We start from the raw sequence: 23,010 nt of genomic DNA on the forward strand, positions 1-23,010 counted from the left end.
TTTTCAAAAAAAAAAAAGAATACTTATGGACACCAATCAGTATGTGTGGCTACAGAAGGACCATGTGTTACAGATGAGCAGAATTGAATGGTCATCAAGTTTCATTTTAATAATTAGTCACTGTCTACTCTGTTAGAAGGCTGACATGGAAAGACTTGGTTTTTTTCCCTTTAGGAGAAGATACAAATATTTAAAATGTATAATGTACATACTGGCTAAGGCCTCCTAAACAACTATAACTCTACACCTTTGATAGCACATTCTGAGAGGGAGCCTATCCTACCAGGAAAAAGGGCTGCCAGCAAATTCAGGTGTTCAACACATACAAGAATAAATGCTAAAATGCAGGGAGGGGTGGAGGAACATTTTAATTAAATAAACCTCAAAATACTGGATTCTTTTATTTTACCAAAAATGAGGAATTACCCATTAAGAAACAAAGGTAAACAAGCTGCTAAGTTAATAAACAATTAACCTACATTCTCTCCAGAATTTCAGAACTTTTCTCCTATGAGACAGAAATTTATTATACCTTAAGCCAGTCTGTGATGAATATAAAACTTTCTGACATGGTATACATAAGTCTGAGAAAGAAGTATATATTTCATTTTACATTAACTATAGGCAGATGGAGGAAAATGCAAGAAAACTTTGTTAACTATGATGTAAAAATAATAATTTTATTATTTTACCTAAGAATTGCTTTTATGCCATTTAACAGCAAGGAAACCTGAAAAGGCTAAGAACAGAAAGATAAACATCACCATGTTCTCAACTTCAGCACTTTGCCTGACGCACCACTGGAACATCCCCGTGAGTGTGAGCGTGAGAGACAGGACCAGGCCAACCTGCCCGGGAGTCAAAGCTAAATGAGGAAGAAAAGGAATAAAATTAGTCTACTTCTCAACCCCTCACACAGGTCCTTCTGTCACTTTACAAAGAAGACTCCTTTATTTTTATGATTTTTCTTGGAGAATAGTTGATTTACAAAGTTGTTTTATTCTCAGGTGTACAGTAAATTGCATTAGCCATACATAAACATATCATCCAACCTTTTAAAATTATTTCCCCATATATGTCATTACAGACTATTAATTAGAGTTCCCTGTGCCTTCTCCCATTGGAGAAGGCAATGGCACCCCATTCCAGTACTCTTGCCTGGAAAATCCCATGGATGGAGGAAAATCCCATGGTAGGCTGCAGTCCATGATGTCGCAAAGAGTCGGACACCACTGAGCGACTTCACTTTCACTTTTCACTTTCATGCTTTGGAGAAGGAAATGGCAACCTACCCCCGTGTTCTTGCCTTGAGAATCCCAGGGACGGGGGAGCCTGGTGGGCTGCCTTCTGTGGGGTCGCACAGAGTTGGACATGACTGAGGTGACTTAGCAGCAGTAGCGGTGCTATACCATCGGTCCTTTTTAGTTATCTATCCCATAGATGGAGGAGCCTGGTAGGCTACAGTCCATGGGGTTGCAAAGAGTCCGACACGACTGAATGACTTCACTCTCTTTCTTTCTTTCCTTCTTTCTTTCTTTATATATAGTAGTGAGAGGACTCCTTTATATTTAAATCACTTGCATATAATGATAGTATTACTCATAATATTACTTCTGTTGATTGAGACCATGATACAGTAAAAAAAAAAAAAAAAAACAAGAAAAAACCCACTTTGAGGGACTTCCCTAGTGGTCCAAAAGCTAAGACTCTGCACTCCCAATGCAGAGGGCCTGGGTTTGATCCCTGGTCAGGAAACTAGATTCCACAATCCACAACTAAATCTTCACATGCTGTAACTAAAGTCCTGTATGTCTCAGCTGAGACTGAAGATCCCCCATGCCCCAACTAAGACCCAGTGCAGCCAAATGAATAAATAATTTTTAAAAATATTATGAATTTAGAAAGAATTAACAAAGTTGTTGCTGTTCACTCACTAAGTCATATCTGTCTGTGACACCATGGACTGCAGCACACCAGGCTTCCCTGTCCTTCATTATTATCTTCCAGAGTTTGCTCAAACTCATGTCCATCAAGTCAGTGATGCTATCTAACCATCTCATCCTCTGCTGCCCTCTTCTCCTTTTGCCTTCAGTCGTTCCCAGCATCAGGGTCTTTTCCAATGAGTCAGCATTTTGCATCAGGTGGCCAAAGTATTGGAGCTTCAGCATCAGTCCTTCCAATGAATATCCAGGGTTGATTTCCTTTAGGATTGACTGGTTTGATCTCCTTACAGTCCAAAGGACTTTCAAGTGTCTCCTCTAACATCACAATTCAGAAGCATCATTTCTTCAGCTCTCAGCCTTCTTAAGGGCTTCCCTTGTAGCTCAGCTGGTTAATAATCTGCCTGCAATTCGGGAGACCTGGGTTCAATCCCTAGGTTGGGAAGATCCCCTGGAGAAGAGAACGGCTGCCCACTCCAGCATTCTGGCCTGGAGAATTCCATGGACTGTATAGTCCATGGGGTCACAAAGAGCAGGATAAGACCAAGCAACTTTCACTTCACAGTCTTCTTAATGGCCCAACTCTTACATATGTACATGGCTACTGGAAAAAACATAGCTTTGACTATATGGACTTCTGTTGACAACATGATGCATCTGCTTTTTAATATTCTGTCTAGGTTTGTCATAGCTTTCCTTCCAAGAAGCAAATATCTCTTAATTTCATAGCTGCAGTCACTGTTCAAAGCAATTTTGGAACCCAAATAAATAATATCTGTCACTGCTTCCACTTTTTCCCCATGTATATGCTATGAAGTGATGGGACAGGATACCATGATCATCATAGTTTGAATGCTGAGTTTTAAGCCAGTTTTTCACTCTCCTCTTTCATCCTCATCAAGAGATTCTTTAGTTCCTCTTCACTTGCTGCCATTAGAGCAATATCATCTGCATATCTGAGGTTGTTGATATTTCTCCTGGCAATCTTGATTCTAGCTTGTGAATCATCCAGCCTGACATTTTGCATGTGTACTCTGCATATAAATTAAATAAACAGTGACAGTATACAGCTTTTCATACTCCTTTCCCAATTTTGAACCAGTCTATTGTTCCACGCCCAGTTCTAACTGTTTCTTCTTGACCTGCATACAGGTTTCTCAGGAGACAGGTAAGGTGGTCTGGTATTCCTGTCTCTTACGAAATTTTCCACAGATTTTTGTGATCCATACAGTCAAAGCCTTTCACATAGTCAATGAAGCAGATGATTTTCTGGAATTCCCTTTCTTTCTCTATGATCCTATGAATGTTGGCAATTTGATCTCCATTTCCTCTGCCTTTTCTAAACCCAGCTTGTGTATCTGGAAGTTCCCAGTTCACATACTGTTGAAGTCTTGCTTGAAGGATTTTGAGCACAACCTTACTAGCATGCAAAATGAGTGCAATTGTATGGTAGTTTGAGCATTCCTTGGCATTGCCCTTCTTTTGGATTGGAATGAAAACTGACGTTTTCCAGTCCTGTGGCCACTGCTGAGTTTTCCAAATTTGCTGGCATATAGAATGTAGCACTTCAAAAAAAAAAAAAAAAAAGAATGTAGCACTTCAACAGCATCTCCTTTTAGGATTTGAATTAGTTCAGCTGGAATTCTATTACCTTCACTAGCTTTGTTCGTAGTACTACGGCCATACCACCCTGAATGCGCCCGATCTCATCTGATCTCGGAAGTTAAGTAGGGTCAGGCCTGGTTAGTACTTGGATGGGAGACCTCCTGGGAATACCAGGTGCTGTAGGCTTAGGGCTTCCCTGGTGGCTCAGAGGTTAAAGTGTCTGCCTGCAATGCGGGAGACCTGGGTTTGATCCCTGGGTCGGGAAGATCCCCTGGAGAAGGAACTGGCAACCCACTCCATTATTCTTGCTTGGAGAATCCCATGGACGGAGAAGCCTGGTGGGCTACAGTCCACGGGGTCGCAAAGAGTCGGACATGACTGAGCGACTTCACTTTCACTTTCTGACTTCACACTCCAGGATGTCTGGCTCTAGGTGAGTGACCACACCATCATGGTTATCCAGGTCGTTAAGATCGTTTTTGTACAGTTCTTCAGTGTATTCTTGCCACCTCTTCCTAATCTCTTCTGCTTATCTTAGGTCCTTATCATTTCCATCCTTTACCATATTAATCCCACCTAGATTGAGATAAGGAGAAGGCAATGGCACCCCACTCCAGTACTCTTGCCTGGAAAATCCCATGGACAGAGGAGCCTGGTAGGCTGCCGTCCATGAGGTCGCTGGGAGTCGGACACAACTGAGCGATTTCACTTTCACATTTCACTTTCATGCATTGGAGAAGGAAATGGCAACCCACTCCAGTGTTCTTGCCTGGAGAATCCCAGGGATGGGGGAGCCTGGTGAGCTGCTGTCTATGGAGTCGCATAGAGTCAGACACGACTGAAGTGACTTAGCAGCAGCAGTAGATTGAGATACACTTGACAGTATTACACAGGTGAGGAATATATCATTATTCAGATTTTTGTCCCTATGGCTTCAATTATCATTATATAATTTCACTTTCTACATCCAAAGTAGCTACAGTTGAAACCACAAAAACAAGGCAATGGGTTCTAAGAGCTAGTGCTTTTAAATCTAAAATATGACTCTCACTGTTCCATTATGTGGACTATGATTCAGTGTTACTAATATGGAGTAGTTAGGGGCAGTGAATTCATGCCACATTCTAACAGCTGCTCATCTGGTACCCACACAGCAGTGAGGATACTGTTTTTGCTACAGAGAATCTTTCTCATCCCAGTACACCAGACCCTTACAACTAAGAGATCCAAGTAGTCCTAAAGCTAAAACCTAAAACCTAAGTTGTACAAAAAGCTTAATAGTAAACTTGATTCTCTCTTCCCAACTACAGGACACTACCTGGAATGTTCAGAAGGTCAGCTTGCTATAGTTGTATAGATTTCAACCCATTCAAGAAAAATAAAAAGATAAAAGATCTCAACAAAGACCTACTGTAAACAAACAAACAAACTACTCAAAGCAATCTACAGATTCAACGCAATCCCTATTAAATTACCAATGGCATTTTTCACAGAATTAGAACAAAAAATTTTATATTTTGTATGAAAACACAAAATACCATGAATAGCCAATGTAATTTTGAGAAAAACAAAGAAGAAAAATGAAGCTGGGAGGAATCAGGCTCCCTGTCTTTGGACTATACTACACAGCTACAGTAATTGAAGCAGTATGCTACTGGCACCAAAACCAGAAATATAGATCAGTAGAACAGGATGGAAAGTCCAGAGATAAACCCACACACCTGTGTCACCTATAGCAAAGGAAGCAAGAATAGACAACAGAGAAAAGAGTAAGTGTTTTGCTGGGAAAACTGGACAGCTACTTATAAAAGAATAAAATTAGAACACTCCCTAACATCATAAACAAAATCAAACTCAAAATAGATTACACACATAAATATAAGAATAGACACTATAAAACTCTTAGACGAAAACATAGTGAAAACTCTCTCTGACATAACTGAAGTAAGTTCTTTGTTGACCCACCACTTAGAGTAATGAAAATAAAACATAAACAAGTGTGACCTAATAAAGCTTAAAAGCTTTTTCATGGCAAAGAAAACCATAAACAAATACCCAAAAGACAATCTGCAGAATGGGGGAAAATATTTGCAAATGCAGTGACTGACAAGGGATTACTCTCCAAAAGGTACAAACAGTTCATGCAGTTCAATATCAAAAATAAATAAATAAACAACCCAATCAAAAAATGGAAAGAAGATTAAAAGTCTCCAAAGAAGACAAACAGATGGCCAAAAAGCACATGAAAGATGATCAAATCTCTAATAATTAGAGAAATGCATATTAAAACTACAGTAGTCAGTATGATCATTATCAAAAAGTCTACAAACAATAAATGCTGGAGAGGATGTGGAGAAAAGGGAACCCTCCAACACTGTTGGTGGGAATGTAAACTGGTACAGACACTATGGAGAACAATATGGAGGTTCTTTTAGAAACCTAAAAATAGACCTACCATATGATCCAGCAATCCCACTCCTGGACATATATCCAGAGAAAACCATAATTCCAAAAGATACATGCACCCTAATGTTCACTGCAGCACTATTTACAACAACTAGGACATGGAAGAAACCTAAATTTCCATCAACAAGCAATGGTATGGAAGATGTGGTACCATAGATACAATGGAGTATTACCCAGCCACAAGAAAGGTGAAATAATGCCATTTGCAGCAACATGGCTGGACCTAGAGATTTTAATACTGAGTGAAGTAAGTCAGACAAAGAAAGATAGAGTATGATGTCACTTATATATGTAATCTAACAAAAAGCTGCAAATGATCTTGTCTACAAAACAGAAGTACAGTTACAGATGTAGAAAATAAATTTATGGTTACCAGAGGATAAAGGAGAGGTGGGATAAATTGGAAGACTGGGATCGACACGTATATACTATATATAAAATATTCAAATAGATAACTAATAAGAAACTACTATAAACTACAGGGAACTCCGTAATGATGTATATGGGAAAAGAATATAAAAAAGAATGGCTATGTTTTATGTATAGCAGATTCACTTTGCTGTGCATCTGAAACCAAGACAACTATATCCCAATAAAACTTAAAAATAAAAGAATGGTCCAAATGAGCCAAAGCAGGCACCACAGGTCTGCTGGAGCAGGCATTCATACCTGGTCTTTGCTTCTAAAAGATTCCAAAAGCCAAAGACAGAGATTCTTTTCTAAAGGACAATGTATTTGAAGTATTTATTAAAATGCAAATTACTAAAAAATGATACATGAATCCCAATGTTCATAGGATATGGAAAAATAATCTTTAAAAATGCAGAGATACATATAATAGACTCACTTGGCTGTACACCTGAAGCTAACACATTGTAAAGCAGCCATATGCCAATCAAAATTTTTTAAACGAAAGGTCTCAACAAGGACCTACTGTAAATAAATAAATAAATAGGAAAAACGATAGAAGTTCTCATCAAGACACAGATGACTTCACATGGAACAAACTGAGGAGTCACATGCTGCAAACACTTTAATACAATTCATTAGAACCAAATGGTACATATTAGACAAAATGGTTAAGAGTTTAATAACTACAAACAAAGTTAAAAACTGTAAACACTCCACAAATATTCACATCTGTACTTACTTTCTACCAGGATCAGGGCCCCAAAAGCAACAACAGTGACAAAGATGGCACAGATGACATCTAGATACACGGCGAGCCATCGGGACGTCATCAAAAGCAGAAACCAAGCCTCTGGATTTGTGAATCATTAAGCATAATAAACAGAAAAACTATGTTAGCTGCTTCTCATGAGGGAGAACATTTTCTTAGTTGAGTTATAGAAGATTTTACACAAGGTAGAACAGCAAAGATACACACGCAAGAATCCTGGAGATTTCAGAAAACTAGGTTCCAACATAAAACAACGTATGGGAGACATGGGGATCAGTCTAGGAAGCATGCATTGAAAACGTCAACCCACAGGTTGTGAACAGAAATATGATCATAAGAGAGAAGCCAGTAAATCATCTCATTAGTGTGCTCCGTACAGTGCCGGTCCTCAACATGAAGATCATCCTCTCACATGGTTGACTATTATCAGCTCTCAGGCAGCAGACAGCACAGCTCACACTGTTTTTAGCACCTTCTGCCCTCATTACAGAGGTGTTTATTCTTAGGAGCCAGTGTCTCCATGTCCATCAGCTAACTGGATCTGCATGTGACTTTTAAAATGCCCTGTTATCTTCAAAATAAAATAATGGTTGGAAAGTTTGGCCAGGATTTTATAGACTTAGAGAAAATTCTGAATTTTCTACCTGGCCGGGGGGGTGGTGGATTTCACTGATACAAAGCATAATTAAGCAGGTAGCAAATCAGGAAATTATTTTCCTCAATCACGTCCACTACCCTCCATGCTCTGAAAACACAGCCTGGCGGACAAGAACAGTCAACATGTTCTGAGAATAAAGTTTTATTGTAACACAGCTGCAGCCATTCACTGGTGTATTGTCTTTGCCTGTCTTTGTGCTACAACAGCAAAGGTGAGTAATTGCAACAGAGACAGTATAGCACACAGTTCAGTTCAGTTGATCAGCCATGTCTGACTGACCCCATGGACTGCAGCACACCAGGCCTCCCTGTCCATCGCCAACTCCTGGAGTTTGCCCAAACTCATGTCCATTGAGTCAGTAATGCCATTCAACCATCTCATCCTCTGTCGTCCCCTTCTCCTGCTGCCCTCAGTCTTTCCCAGCATCAGGGTCCTTTCAAATGAGTCAGCCCTTCGCATCAGGTGGCCCAAGTTTTGGAGTTTCAGCTTCACCATCAGTCCTTCCAATGAACATCCAGGGCTGATCTCCTTTAGGATGGACTGGTTGGATCTCCTTGCAGTCCAAGGGACTCTCAAAAGTCTTCTCCAACACCATAGTTTAAAAGCATCAATTCTTCGGTGCTCAGCTTTCTTTATAGTCCAAATCTGATATCCATACATGACTACTGGAAAAACTATGGCCTTGACTAGACAGACCTTTGTTGACAAAGTAATGTCTCTGCTTTTTAATATGCTGTCTAGGTTGGCAACAACTTTCCATCTAAGGAGTAAGTATCTTTTAATTTTATGGCTGCAGTCATCATCTGCAGTGATTTTGGAGCCCAAGAAAATAAAGTCAGCCACTGTTTCCACTGTTTCCCCATTTGTGCCATGAAGTGATGGGACCAGATGCCATGATCTTAGTTTTCATTTTTTCATTTTTTTTATTGTAGTGGTTTTTACCATACATTGACATGAATCAGCCATGGATTTACATGTGTTCCCCATCCCGATCCCCCCTCCCACCTCCCTCTCCATCCCATCCCTCTGGGTCTTCCCATTGCACCAGCCCTGAGCACTTGTCTCATGCATCCAACCTGGGCTGGTGATCTGTTTCACCCTTGATAGTATACTTGTTTCAATGCTGTTCTCTCTGAACATCCCACCCTCGCCTTCTCCCACAGAGTCTAAAAGTCTGTTCTGTACATCTGTGTCTCTTTTTCTGTTTTGCATATTAGTTTTCTGAATGTTGAGCTTTAAGCCAACTTTTCCACTCTCCACTTTCACTTTCATCAAGAGGCTCTTTAGCTCTTCTTCACTTTCTGCCATAAGGGTGGTGTCATCTGCACATCTGAGGTTATTGATATATCTCCTGGGAATCTTGATTCCATCTCGTCCTTCAACCAGCCCAGCTTTTCCCATGATGTACTCTGCATATAAGTTAAATAAGCAGGGTGACAATATACAGCCTTGATGTACTCCTTTCCCTATTTGGAACCAGTCTGTTGTTCCATATCCAGGTCTAACTGTTGCTTCCTGACCTGCATACAGGTTTCTCAAGAGGCAGGTCAGGTGGTCTGGTATTCCCATCTCTTTCAGAATTTTCCACAGTTTATTGTGATCCACATAGTCAAAGGCTTTGGCATAGTCAATAAAGCAGATGATTTTTTTGAACTGTCTTGCTTTTTCGATGATCCAGCAGATGTTCACAATTTGATCTCTGGTTCCTCTGCCTTTTTGAAAACCAGCTTGAACATTTGGAAGTTCATGGTTCACTTATTGCTGAAGGCTGGCTTGGAGAATTTTGAGCATTACTTTACTAGCATGTGAGATGAGTGCAATTGTGTGATAGTTTGAGCATTCTTTGACATTGCCTTTCTTTGGGATTGGAATGAAAACTGACCTTTTCCAGTCCTGTGGCCATTGCTGAGTTTTCCAAATTTGCTGACATATTGAGTGCAGCACTTTCACAGCATCATCTTTTAGGATTTGAAAAAGCTCAACTGGAACTCCATCACCTCCTCTAGCTTTGTTTGTAGTGATGCTTCCTAAGGCCTACAATATTTTCTATCTGGACCTTTGCAAAAAAGAAAAGCTTGCTGACTCCTGCTCTAAAAAGACAGAAAGCCACTGGGCACAGTGATAGAAGGACAATGCAAGCCAGTCAGGGGAGAAAAGCAAGGGTGTGACAGGGGAAGAGGGAAGCACAGAGGGGATGCTGAGAGGAAGAGGTGGGGGAGGCAGGTGTGCAGAGGGGGATGAGGGGTGGCACAGAGAGAGATGCTGGCCAGCAAGACCACCTGAGGGGGAGGTCAGGCCTCAGAAGGCAGCACATCCCATCCTTTGAAACCATCTCCACAAACTTACAGACCTGAATGCAAGTCCTGGTGTGAGTCAAACACTTCCTGAAACTTCTGTTCAGCTTTGCATGCCCGGATGGTCCGTAGTCCCCGCAGAGAAGACGCTAAGTGGGAAAATACTAGGCTCCGTGCTGGAGAAGCAGAGACACACAGGACAGAGAAAGTTAGGGAGGCTGGATGCAAGGAAACCAACTGCCTCTAGTGCTCTGTAGTCACACATCCTGCCAAAGGGAATCCTCCATGTGACCCTCAAACTCCTGCTTATACCACACTTCACTTTAATGATGTGGGAATGAAAGATTCTCCTTGAAACTATCTTTGATCAAATTCAAATCACAGCTAGATCTACATAAAGAAATTCTTTACTGGTTCTTTCATCAAGGTCCTCTCACACACACTTCCCTCCAAATTCTTCTGGCATCTCACCAGGTGGAAATTGTTCACAAAATTTTAAAAAATATACTGAAGTATAGTTGATCTACAATAATGTGTTAGTTTCAAGTATACAGTATAGTCATTCAGTTATTTTTTTCTGATAATATTTCATTACAGATTATTATAAGATACTGAATAAAATCCCCTGTGCTTTACAGTAAATCCTTGTTGTTATCTATCTGACAGATTTATAGTAGTGTGTCTATTAATCCCATACTTCTAGTTTGTTTCTCCCTCTCTCCCAATCTCCTTTGGTAACCATAAGTTTGTTTTCTATGTCTCTGAGATGGCTGGATGTCACCACTGATTCAATGGGCATGAGTTTGAGTAAATTCTGGGAGTTGGTGATGGACAGGGAGGCCTGGCGTGCTGTGATTCATGGGGTCGCAAAGAGTCAGACACGACTGAGCAACTGAACTGAACTGAGTCTATTTCTATTTTGTATACAGATTCATTTATATTATTTTTAGATTCCATATGTAAGTGATATCATATTTATCTTTCTCTGACTTACTTTATTAAAAATATTATTCTCCAAATCCATCCATGTTGCTGCAAATAGCAATATTTCATTCTTTTTCAGGGATGAGCAATTATTGTTCACTAATTTTTGAATCAGTAGCATTTTAACATTTAAGTCCTGGGTTAGGGGCCAGGTGACCATCCACTCAGCCCTGGGGCTCTTTCCAACTGGCACATCAGACCAGGAACCTCAACTGTCAGGGACCCTCCGCTGTAATATTGCTTTAAGGAAAAACCCTTCTCTTAACCACGACATGATCAAACATTTCCCTTTTGTACTTCATTTAGGCAAAGAGCTGAAAGTGACTCAGTGGTGCTTTTGATTATCCAGTTGTGTACCTGTGTTCTAATTCCAGCTTCCACACCGCTCTCTCTCTTTTCACTCTACTGAGTAACTTTTTAGCTGCCTATAACTTTGTGCTTATAAGAGTAACATAAACTCAGATTGAGCTCAAGCTCCAAACAAGAAAGGCTGGGAGCTCTGTTCAAGTCTTTTCTGCAGCCCTACCAGATGTCCCAGCCCACCTCCAGAACTCATCACTCTGGATGCAGACTGCTCACAGGGATGACACAGATGAATTCCGGGGCCCATCACCCTGTCAGGAGGATGCCAAGAGTCCAGCTCCAGAGAGAGGAGAAAACTCAGTAGAACCAGGCTCCCATTTTGACTCCACAGAGACTGACATCAACATTGTTCATCCCAGACAAGGCTTCTGAGGAGGAGGAAGTAGATGTGGCTGTTCATACAGGGAGAGTCCTGGAGTGAACTCTTCACCTTGGTCTCCCTCACCTGCTTCCCTCATCAGGAGATCAAAGCTGCAGGTGATTCTCCCCAGCAGGGATGAAGGGCAGGGTTGACTTTAGAAACAGGTGTCATCTCAGCCTTGAACACCAGGAACCCCCATCTCCTACCTCACCTCATGCCCAAGAGTTACAGCAGGCCAGAGGAAACCTGAACCCATAAAAATCTATCCTGTTTCTTTCAAACCCCACTAGGGCTGACCAGGATGCCAGGATGATTGAGCTGGAGGGTCTGCAAAGAATTTTAACTAGTACATGGGAGAGGGGATGTCAAGGCTCCTGTGTTATGTTGCCCAAAGTAACATCTTTTTCCCCCAAGCACTGAGTTTGCTGTCCTGAAGCAGATTATGTATCAGTCATGGTATCAGTTCACAGTCACAGACACATGTAACCCTACAGTTCACATGACTGACAGCACTGACAGCAGTTTCCCACAACCCTGAGGACACTTGGGGACACACCCCACAAGTGTGTGGTGCAGATCTTCCCTGGCTAGGGCTAACAACCCTGCTGCAGGTTATTATTCAAGCTATGTGAGGCCTGCTAGTTGTGAATAAGTTCTTCAGCTCAGTTCAGTCACTCAGTCGTGTCCAACTCTTTGCGACCCCATGAATCACAGCACGCCAGGCCTCCCTGTCCGTCACCAACTCCCAGAGTTTATTCAAACTCATGTCCATTGAGTCGGTGATGCCATCCAGCCATCTCATCCTCTGTTGGCCCCTTCTCCTCCTGCCCTCAATCCCTCCCAGCATCAGTGTCTTTTCCAATGAGTCAACTCTTCGCATGAGGTGGCCAAAGTACTGGAGTTTCAGCTTCAGCTTCAGTCCTTCCAATGAACACCCAGGGCTGATCTCCTTTAGGATGGACTGGTTGGATCTCCTTGCAGTCCAAGGGACTCTCAAGAGACTTCTCCAACACCACAGTCCAAAAGCATCAATTTTTCAGCACTCAGCTTTCTTCACAGTCCAATTCTCACATCCATACATGACCACTGGAAAAACCATAGCCTTGACTGGACGAACTTTGTTGGCAAAGTAATGTCTCTGCTTTTTAATATGTTATCTAGGTTGGTCATAACTTTCCTTCCAAGGAGTAAGCATCTTTTAATTTCATGGCTGCAGTCACCATCTGCAGTGATTTTGCCTCTTGTTCAAGGTTCTTGTGCCTTTAGTAGTGACCAGCAAGCACTTTACAAGCATCAAGAAACGCTCATGAGACCCGCATAGACTATGCGATGAAGAGCACTAACTGCCCAGGATTAACTATATTAACCCACCTAAGTGACAGACCTGGGTGTGAGACCCAACACTCTTACTCCCAAGGTTGTGCCTTTAATCATAACCGCAGTGTCTCAGAGGGAGAATAATCAGGGTTAAGGATGCCCATGTGGGACAATTTGCATTTTTCTCCAGACTTTGTTATTTATGTTCAGAAAACTCCCAAATCTTACTCAGCTAACACTCAACAGTTTAAGCCATTACTGCACATCTTATTAATCACCTTGTGCTCAATTGCTCAGTTATGTCTGACTCTGTGATCCCATGGACTGAAGCCTGCCAGCCTCCTCTGTCCATGGAATTCTCCATGCAAGAATACTGTAGTAGGTTGCCATGCCCTCCTCCAGGAGATCTTCCTGACCCAGGGATAGAACCCACATCTCTAACATCCCTTGCATTGGCAGGCACATTCTTTATTGCTAGCACCACCTGGGAAGTCCCATTAATCACCTTCCATTGAACAAAATCCCTGGGAGTCCAGCATGAGAACCCCTTAAAACAGCAGACTTGATGATCCATGGTCCTAACACCTGACACATGTGCTAATCTTCCCCTAACCATGACCATGGCAAATATTGCTAGTTGATCTCAGCACTTTCAGACAGAATTTGGAAAAGGCTTCATCATTCAGGCATTGCCAAACGCAAAAAACTGGCTAGAGAAAGGCAAGAAAATGCCATCCTGGTTTTATGCATTTGTCCATGATTGACCATTGCTATGATCACTTTTGCAAAAATGTGCCCCCAAAGCTCTGTTATAATCAGTTGCCAATATGCCATCAGATAAAAATGTCAGCATAAGCTTCCAGGGGCAGTTAGGCCATAGGACCTGAAAATAAATGCCAGGATTCAGTAGTCCTTCAGAGCACAAGGATGAAGCAGGCTAATGCCTTCTGGCCACAGCAGTCAGGTGTCCTTCTTTTTGCTGTTGGCTCCAGCAGTGACCTTTAAGAGATGCTCTTGCTTGCTCAGTTGCTCAATCATGTCTGACTCTTTGCAATCCCATGGACTATAGCCTGCCACACTTCTCTGTCCATCAGATTATCCAGGCAAGAATACTGGAGTGGGTTGCCATGTTTTCCTCCAGCGGATCTTCTCCACCCAGGGACTGAAACTGTGTATCCTGTATCTGCAGAGTTCCAAAGAATAGCAAGGAAAGATAAGAAAGACTTCCTCAGTGATCAGTGCAAAGAAATAGAGGAGAAAAATAGAATGGGAAAAACTAGTGATTGTTTCAAGAAAATTAGAGATACCAAACGAATATTTCATGCAAAGATGGGCACAATAAAGGACAGAAATGGGATGGACCCAACAGAAGCAGAAGATATTAAGAAGAGGTGGCAACAATACACAGAAGAACTATACAAAAAGATCTTAATGACTTGGATAACCATGATGGTGTGATCACTCACCTAGAGCCAGACATCCTGGAATGTGAAGTCAAGTGGGCCTTAGGAAGCATCACTACAAACAAAGCTAGTGGAGGTGATGGAATTCAGCTATTTCAAATCCTAAAAGATGATGTTGTGAAAGTGCTGCACTCAATATGCCAGTAAATTTGGAAAACTGAGTAGTGGCCACAGGATTGGAAAAGATGAGTTTTTATTCCATTCCCAAAGAAAGGCAATCCCAAAGAGTGTTCAAACTACCACACAATTGCACTCAGTTCATATGCTAACAAGGTAATGTTCAAAATCCTTCAAGCTAGGCTTCAATAGTACATGAACCAAGAACTTCCAGATGTACAAGCTGTACTTAGAAAAGGCAGAAGAACTGGAGATCAAATTGCCAACATTCGTTGGCTCATAGAAAAAGCAAGAGAATTCCAGAAAAACAGTTACTTCATCTACTTCTGCTTCATTGACTTCGCTAAAGGCTTTCACTGTGTGGATCATAACAAACTGTGGAAAATTCTTCAAGAGATGGGAATACCAGACCACCTCACCTGCCTCCTGAGAAATTTGCATTAAGGTCACGAAGCAACAGTTAGAATGGGACATAGAAAAATAGGCTGGTTCCAAATTGGGAAAGGAGTATGTCAAGGCTGTATATTATCACCCTGCTATTTAATTTATATGCAGAGTACATTATGAGAAATGCTGGGGTAGATGAAGTACAAGCTGGAGTCAAGACTGCCAGGAGAAATATCAATAACCTCAGATATTTAGATGACACCCTTATTGTAGAAAGTGAAGAACTAAAGAGCCTCCTGATGAAGGTGAAAGATGAGAGTGAAAAAGTTGGCTTAAAACTCAACATTCAGAAAATGAAGATCATGGAATATGGTCCCATCACTTCATGGTAAATAGATGGGGAAACAGTGACAGACATTATTTTCTTGGGCTCCAAAATCACTGTGGATGGTGAGTGCAGCCATGAAATTAAAAGATGCTTGCTCACTGGAGGAAAAGCTATGACAAACTTAGAAAGCATATTAAAAACCAGAGGCATCACTTTGCCAACAACAGTACGTATAGCCAAAGCTATGTTTTTTTCAGTTCAGTTCAGTTCAGTCACTCGGTCATTTCCAACTCATTACGACCCCATGAATCACAGCACGCCAGGCCTCCCTGTCCATCACCAACTCCCGGAGTTTACTCCAACTCATGTCCATCGAGTCGCTGATGCCATCCAGCCATCTCATCCTCTGTTGGCCCCTTCTCCTCCTGCCCCCAATCCCTCTCAGCATCAGGGACTTTTCCAATGAGTCAACTCTTCACATGAGGTGGCTAAAGTATTGGAGTTCCAGCTTCAGCATCAGTCCTTCCAATGAACACCCAGGACTGATCTCTTTTCTTTTCAGTGGTCATGTACAAATGTGAGAGTTGGACCATAAAGTAGGCTGAGCATGGAAGAATTGATACTTTTGATGTGGTTCTGGAGAAGATTCTTGGGTGTTCCTTCGATAGCAAGGAGATCAAACCAGTCAATCCTAAAGGAAATCAACCCTGTATATTCATTGGAAGGACTGATGCTGAAACTCCAATACTTAAGCCACCTAAAGTGAAATTTTTGACTCATTAGAAAAGACTCTGATGCTGGGAAAGATTGAAGGCAAGAGTAGAAGGGAACAATAAAGGATGAAATGGTTGGATGGCATCACCAACTCAATGAACATGAGTTGAAGAAACTCTGGGAGATGGTGAAGGACAGGGAAGCCTGGCATGCTGCAGTCCATGGGGTCAAAGTGTTGGACATGACTGAGGGACAGAAGAACAACACCACCACCTCGATAGAGAACATAAACATTCTAATCAACTGGCCACCACCTGTGGTTATCTGAGGTGTGCAGGATGGGGTACCTGGTTTAAATGTATTGTCTAACTTGCTGCAGCCTACTGGGTGCAAAAAATCCAAATATTCCACAGTGATAGCGCCGAAGTTCTCAGACTCTTCAGATTAAATACTGAGAATATCTTGTACTGTTTCTTGACAAAAGCCTCAGAAGGAGCCCTTCTCTCCACTTCCATGTGACTGAGAAATGGCCCTTGCCCCAGGCAAAAATTCTGTCAAATATTCTTTCTGGAACAACCCCTCTCTCAATGTACCAGAGACCAGCTTTGCAACAAGACTGTTGAACGGCTCCATTCCATGAGTGGCCTCAAACCATAAAACATCTGAAGCCTTGTCTACACAGAAGACTGGATGGAGCTCATCACTTCCTCTTCTGTCTCCTCAGGTCCTACCATCCTACTCAGTCATACAGGACATCACACACACCTGGACTCTACTGCTCACCATCCATCCGGACACCTCACCAAACTCGACCTCACAGGAGGTTAGCAGCTTCTCTTGATGAGTGAAAATGTCTTCTACAGCTTTTATGAAACTGATGATCACTATGCTTTTGGCAAATAAAGATAAGTACCGCAAGTGTTTATTATTAAAAATAAAACATACAAATGCCATGAAAAACTCCTTTGACTGGATGAACTGAGATTATTTTTCCACTTTGTAGATATAGAGAACCACGAGACACAATATGCTTCTGTTCTTGGCTTGGTTTCTAGAAGGTTAAGTCGGTATTAATTTGCAATAATTATTCATGGTTGAGGCTTTGATACAAACATATTCTCTCCTTATTTTTTGGCTATTATTTTTATAACTTTAAAAATATATAACAATCTATTTTCCTTATTATTTTTGTTTTAATATTGATGAAATACATGCATTAGTAAGAGAAAAATTTGATTATTTCATCATCTGTGATTACCTGTTGAATAGAATAATTAATCATAAAATGTGTTCCCCATTACTGTTTTTTTTTTTTGGCTGCACCATACAGGATCTAGTTCCCCAACTAGGAGCTCAAGTGGTCGCCCCCACATTGGAAGCACAGAGTCTTACCCACAGGACCAACAGGGATGTCCATGTTCCACATTAGTCTAGAACTAGGAAGCTGAATGGAGTAATCAATTAAATTCATACTGAACAGATTCCCCCCTCCTGTGTCCTCCTAAGGGATTATTCTCAGCATCATTTATATAAATAGCTTTGCGAAAGCGGTACACAAACAGTGTGGTATCACCCCAAATCCTGACAATGACAAAGAGCAAACCTGAAAATAACAGGGCTTATCTTTTCAGTAGGGCTTCCCCGGTGGCTTAGACATTAAAGAATCCACTAGCAATACAGGAACCTGGGTTCAATCCCTGGATCAGGAAGATCCTCTGGAGAAGGGAATGGCTATCCACTTCAGTATTCTTGCCTGGGGAATTCCATGGACAGAAGAGCCAGGTGGGCTACATGCGGTTGCAAAGAGTCGGACATGACTGAGTGACTAACACACATCTTTTCAATAAATTTAACAACTGCAACTTACTAGAACATGTGAAAGCATGTATTTTTTCAAATATACCACTTCTGACATATAGTACCTGAGATCTCCTTTCCTTTTCCTAATCTTTTCCCTTCCTTGTTATTTCTGGTAACTTTAGGAAGAAAAATTTTGTATTTTCCTTCTACATTAGTTCCAACATGATGAGATAATTTTAAGAATAGTATTAATAGAGTGGATACTCTATGTAAGGAAGTATGTCATTAACAAGACAGAAATGGTACCTGTCCTCAGGGTGCTCAATATCCGTCCTCCTTGGGCTAAAAGGAAAAGTGTAACTGACCCGCTGCCAGCTCCACTTGCTTTAAGGGCCAAACCTACTCTCAGGGGCCATAACTTTGAATCATCTAATGTTAACGGTGAGAAATTCCACTATAGAGTCTGCGGAATTTCAGAGGTCTGGTTAGTTGTGGTATAAATGGAAGTCAGCCTGCACTGCCATCCCAACCTGAGAGCCCTGGTACTCACTTGTACATTCCAGGCGTTTCACATCTCGTGACGTCTCTAAGAAATATCGCCGAAGAAAAAAGAAAATGATGCTAAGGGGAATCACAGGTATAGCAGTCCAAGGAATTGCAGCTACCATCACGCCCACCACACCAATCAGTAGTAGAAATGTCTGAAATAGCGAAAGTACAGAAGGCTTCATGTCAAGCATACTTTTGAAAGATAAACTAAATTGATTTGTTAGGATTAAACTTCTTTCTTTTAAACTTGTTGAAACAGCAGGGAATGCTTTCCCTTCCAAATAAATAAAATTATAGGTGGTCCTCATGATGTTTATTGCATGCATCAAACACTCTGATAAGAACTTTCTAGGTATCAGCTCTTGTGATACACTCAGTAGTCCTATGAGGCAGGCATTATTACCTTTTTTTTTTTTTTTTTAAGGCATTACTACCTTTAACAGGTCCATCTAGTCAAGACTATGGTTTTTCCAGTGATCGTGTATGGATGTGAGAGTTGGACTGTGAAGAAAGGTGAGCCCAAAAAATTGATGCTTTTGAACTGTGGTGTTGGAGAAGACTCTTGAGAGTCCCTTGGACTGCAAGGAGATCCAACCAGTCCATCCTAAAGGAGATCAGTCCTGGGTGTTCATTGGAAGGACTGATGCTAAAGCTGAAACTCCAATACTTTGGCCACCTCATGCGAAGAGTTGACTCATTGGAAAAGACCCTGATGCTGAGAGGGATTGGGGGCAGGAGGAGAAGGGGACAACAGAGGATGAGATGGCTGGATGGCATCACTGACTCGATGGACATGAGTTTGAATAAACTCTGGGAGTTTGTGATGGACAGGGAGGCCTGGCGTGCTGCAGTTCATGGGGTCACAAAGAGTCAGACATGACTGAGCAACTGAACTGAACTGAACCTTTAACAAATGAGAATATTTGAAGCTCAGAGAGTAAGAGTTGTATCTCAAACTATCAGGAGTCAGCAGGTGTTACTAGAGAGATGAGTGAGCATGTATCACAGATGAGGAATCCAGATGCCTCAGCTATACATGTAGGGATAAAGAAGTGGTTAATTACAAATTCAGTATAACATATCTAGTAACAGTATTATCTAATTTTACAAATGGAGACAGTGAGGCACAGGGAGAGGAAAAGTAACTTGATGGAGACTGCAAAGCCTAAGTCACAAAGCTGGGAAGCCCATGTCATGAGCCTTGATGACATATATAAGCTCACTTCCAACTTATAGCCATCTTTCTATCATTATACTAAGTATTTAAAATGCCCATTCCAGAGGTTAATGATTATAACACCACCAGATTGCATTTACAATGTGTGTACTGTATGTAAGGCCCTGTGCTGAGTCCTATGAACTTCTCTTAATCATCAAATTATCCTGTAAGATGATTTTCTCTTGGGAAATGATTTTGGTCTAAAAAGACAGTAGGTAGAATAGAAAATGAAATTGTTGGTTGATGCTGATTTAAGCATCCATCTTTATCAGGAAAAGGATGATACCCTGGTGGACAGTATCAGGCAATAAGAATGCAATCAACATTTAGTGTCTTTCTGCTATGAAAGTGGGGTGGGGTGGTAGGGACTTGCAGATTCACCCAGTCTGGGCCAAGGTCTCTGAAGTTTATGATATCAGGTGGATACAAATCCATGGTAATATGCACAGCGTGCTGGGGAAACACAGGGAAGAATACCTGAATATTTTGAGACAATTCTATGACTTATGACTAATTTTACAGGTGTGTTTAACAAATAGAAAGAATGGCATGAATGATTTGCAGGTATTAATCACAGTTGGTCGAAACCAAAAGGGAGCTGGGATGAGAAGGTTGAGATGCTTGTCTGAGTTAACACTGGTTGTTATTTACAGATAAGAAATATGAGGTTGGCAGGGTAAGCGGTTGTCCTAAAGTTTCCAAGAAGGTATTGCTTATCCTGGAGAAGGAGAGGAGCAGTTTGTGCTCAGGGAATCCCAGAGCCACAGCTGCAGGCAGGAGGAACAAACAACCAGAACTGACTCTGTGGCCAGGGGCCCTTGGGAACCAAACTGCATGATCTGGATGGAGACCCATGTGCTTTTCCTGCTTCTCCCCATCTCTGCTGTGGTATCAGAAGAAAACTCAGAGTGAAGAGGATGGAGTTCTGAAGGAATGGAATCTGACTGCTATGCAGGACACCCAGGTTCAGTCCCTGGGTCAGGAAATTCCCCTAGAGAAGGAAATGGCAACCCACTCCAGTATTCTTGCCTGGAAAATCCCATAGAGAGAGGAACCTGGCAGGCTAGAGTCCATGGGTCACAAAGAGTTGGACATGACTGAGCACTTTTACTTTTATATGTATATATATTTGTGAACGTTTTATTGCCAGCTATCTCAAACCCTTTATAGAATTTGCTAGAAGATTAAGATAGTATATAAGCAAAAAGTTAACATCTGGAGAAGGAAACAAAAGATTCTAGTGTACAGTAGACACACAATAAATCCCTTCCTTGAAGCCAAACACATTTCTTTCTCCTACATTCAAAGGAATTCCAAAAGGCCCAATTCAAATTACACACACAATTCCCCCCACTTGATTGGATTTCAGGCCCATCTGATGGACCATATCACCATGGCCTGTACTTCTGCACCTCTGTCACACTATGGAACAGAGAAAATGATGGGTATGTAGAAAGAAGCATACTGACCCAGAAGCAAGTGACCCAAGTCCTGATGCTCCCCAAATAAGGAGAATCATTATTTTTATATATTTTTCATTTGGAGCACACCACTTGGGAAATTCTATCCAAGGTCTATGAATCCGCATGAACAAATAAAAAAATTCTTAGATGAAATCTTTCACTTGAGAGAAAATGGTGACTTTTCACATTTCAGAAAAATTCTTCAGTTTGCAAAGAATGACAATATATACCTTGAGGATAAATTCCATTAGCCCAATATTGTGCTGAGATAGGGCTTCCCTGGTGGCTCAGATGGTAAAGAATCTGCCTGCAGTGAGGGAGACCTGGGTTCAGTCTCTGGGTTGGGAAGATCCCCTGGAGGAGGGCATGGCAACCCACTCCAGTATCCTTACCTGGAGAATCCCATGGACAGAAGAGCCTGGCAGGATACAGTCCATGAGGTTGCAAAGAGTTGGACACAACTGAGAGACTAAGCACACAAGCTTAACACTAACCGAGGATCTGTGCTAAGTCTTTATGTAAGTAAATACAATAGCTTGCATTTCTCAGGAAGTTTAGAGATCCAGCTCTGGTTCTCAGATCCCTCCTTCATCATCTTTGTTCCTTTGATATCACCCAACTCATTTAACTGTTAAATCAGGACATTATAAAACATTGCTGAATCTTATCTATATGATGAGATGTATACAAAGCCTGAACTTCCCTGGTGACTCAGATGGTAAAGAATCTGCCTGCAGTGCAGGAGAACTGGGTTCGATCCCTGCATTAGGAAGATCCCCTGGAAAAGGAAATGGCACTCCACTCCATTATTCTTGCCTGGAGAATTCCATGGACAGAGGAGGCTGGAAGTCTATAGTCCATGAGATTGCAAAGAAACAGACATGACTGAGCAACTAATACATGTATGCACACACTTACAAAACCTAAGACTAAGCTTTTCTAAACCTGCCCTTTGCTTAGTATGTACTAATCTCATTCTTCATCTCTCATTTGGCTGCCTTGATTCTTTTCACAACCACATAAGCTCTGGGACCTGGGTATCCTTCAATACGCTCCAAAATGAGAGTCACAGATAACTCCACTGAAGAGTGAATGGCGGGGTTTGGTTCACACCTTATTAACCAGCACAACTGGAAGCTTTAGGGAAACATGGTGTATTTCTTCCTTCATGTTTAGTGTATCTCATTGATCAATAGCTTCCTTTCCACTTTTGTCAGGGTTCAACTTTATTTAAAAAAATGTAAGTCTTGAGTCCACTTATTTGCTAATTTAACAAGGTACACCTTAAAAAGAAGAGCAATATAAAAGTATATCACAGGGAACTCTACTCAACATTCCATGATAACCTATATGAGAAAATAATCTAAAAAACAATGAATATATGTGTATGTATAACTGAATCACTTGACTGTATATCTGAAACAAACACAGCATTGTAAATCAACTGTATCCCAATAAAATTAAAATATTGTTTTAAAAAAGAAATAAGTTTTTTAAAAAAGCTAAAAGTCAATGCTTTGGAGATCCACCCTATAATTAAAAAAATCCAGCATATTAAAGTATGTAGAAGAATGAAAATAAGAAAAACAATAGACTCTTGTGAGTCCCTAGGACAGCAAGGAGATCAAACCAGTCAATCCCAAAGGAAATCAATGCTGATATTCATTGGAAGGACTGATGCTGAATCTGAAACTCCAGTACTTTGGCCAACTGATTCAAAGAGCTGACTCATTAGAAAAGAGCCTGATGTTGGGAGAGACTGAGGGCAGAAAGGGAAGGGAGTGACAGAGGATGAAATGGTT

At 41.3% G+C, this 23,010-nt stretch overlaps 1 protein-coding gene and 1 non-coding gene across 2 annotated transcripts in view; one reads left to right on the forward strand and one right to left on the reverse strand.

Moving 5' to 3' along the window:
- Nucleotides 1–23,010, reverse strand: part of LOC122447238 (ATP-binding cassette sub-family C member 4-like) — a 146,828-nt gene that overhangs the window by 31,695 nt on the left and 92,123 nt on the right. Inside the window, exons 21-24 of the mRNA XM_043477774.1 lie at nt 18,528–18,678; nt 10,200–10,319; nt 7,162–7,272; nt 765–865 (exon numbers count right to left, since the gene is read on the reverse strand). Coding sequence (XP_043333709.1) covers nt 765–865; nt 7,162–7,272; nt 10,200–10,319; nt 18,528–18,678 — 483 coding nt within the window. The remainder of the gene's footprint in view (nt 1–764; nt 866–7,161; nt 7,273–10,199; nt 10,320–18,527; nt 18,679–23,010) is intronic.
- LOC122447668 lies at nt 3,613–3,731 on the forward strand. Its single transcript, XR_006271329.1, has one exon. It is a non-coding gene; the product is annotated as a 5S ribosomal RNA (ribosomal RNA).

Source organism: Cervus canadensis, chromosome 9, assembly GCF_019320065.1.
Source record: "Cervus canadensis isolate Bull #8, Minnesota chromosome 9, ASM1932006v1, whole genome shotgun sequence".
NCBI classification, from domain to species: domain Eukaryota; kingdom Metazoa; phylum Chordata; class Mammalia; order Artiodactyla; family Cervidae; genus Cervus; species Cervus canadensis.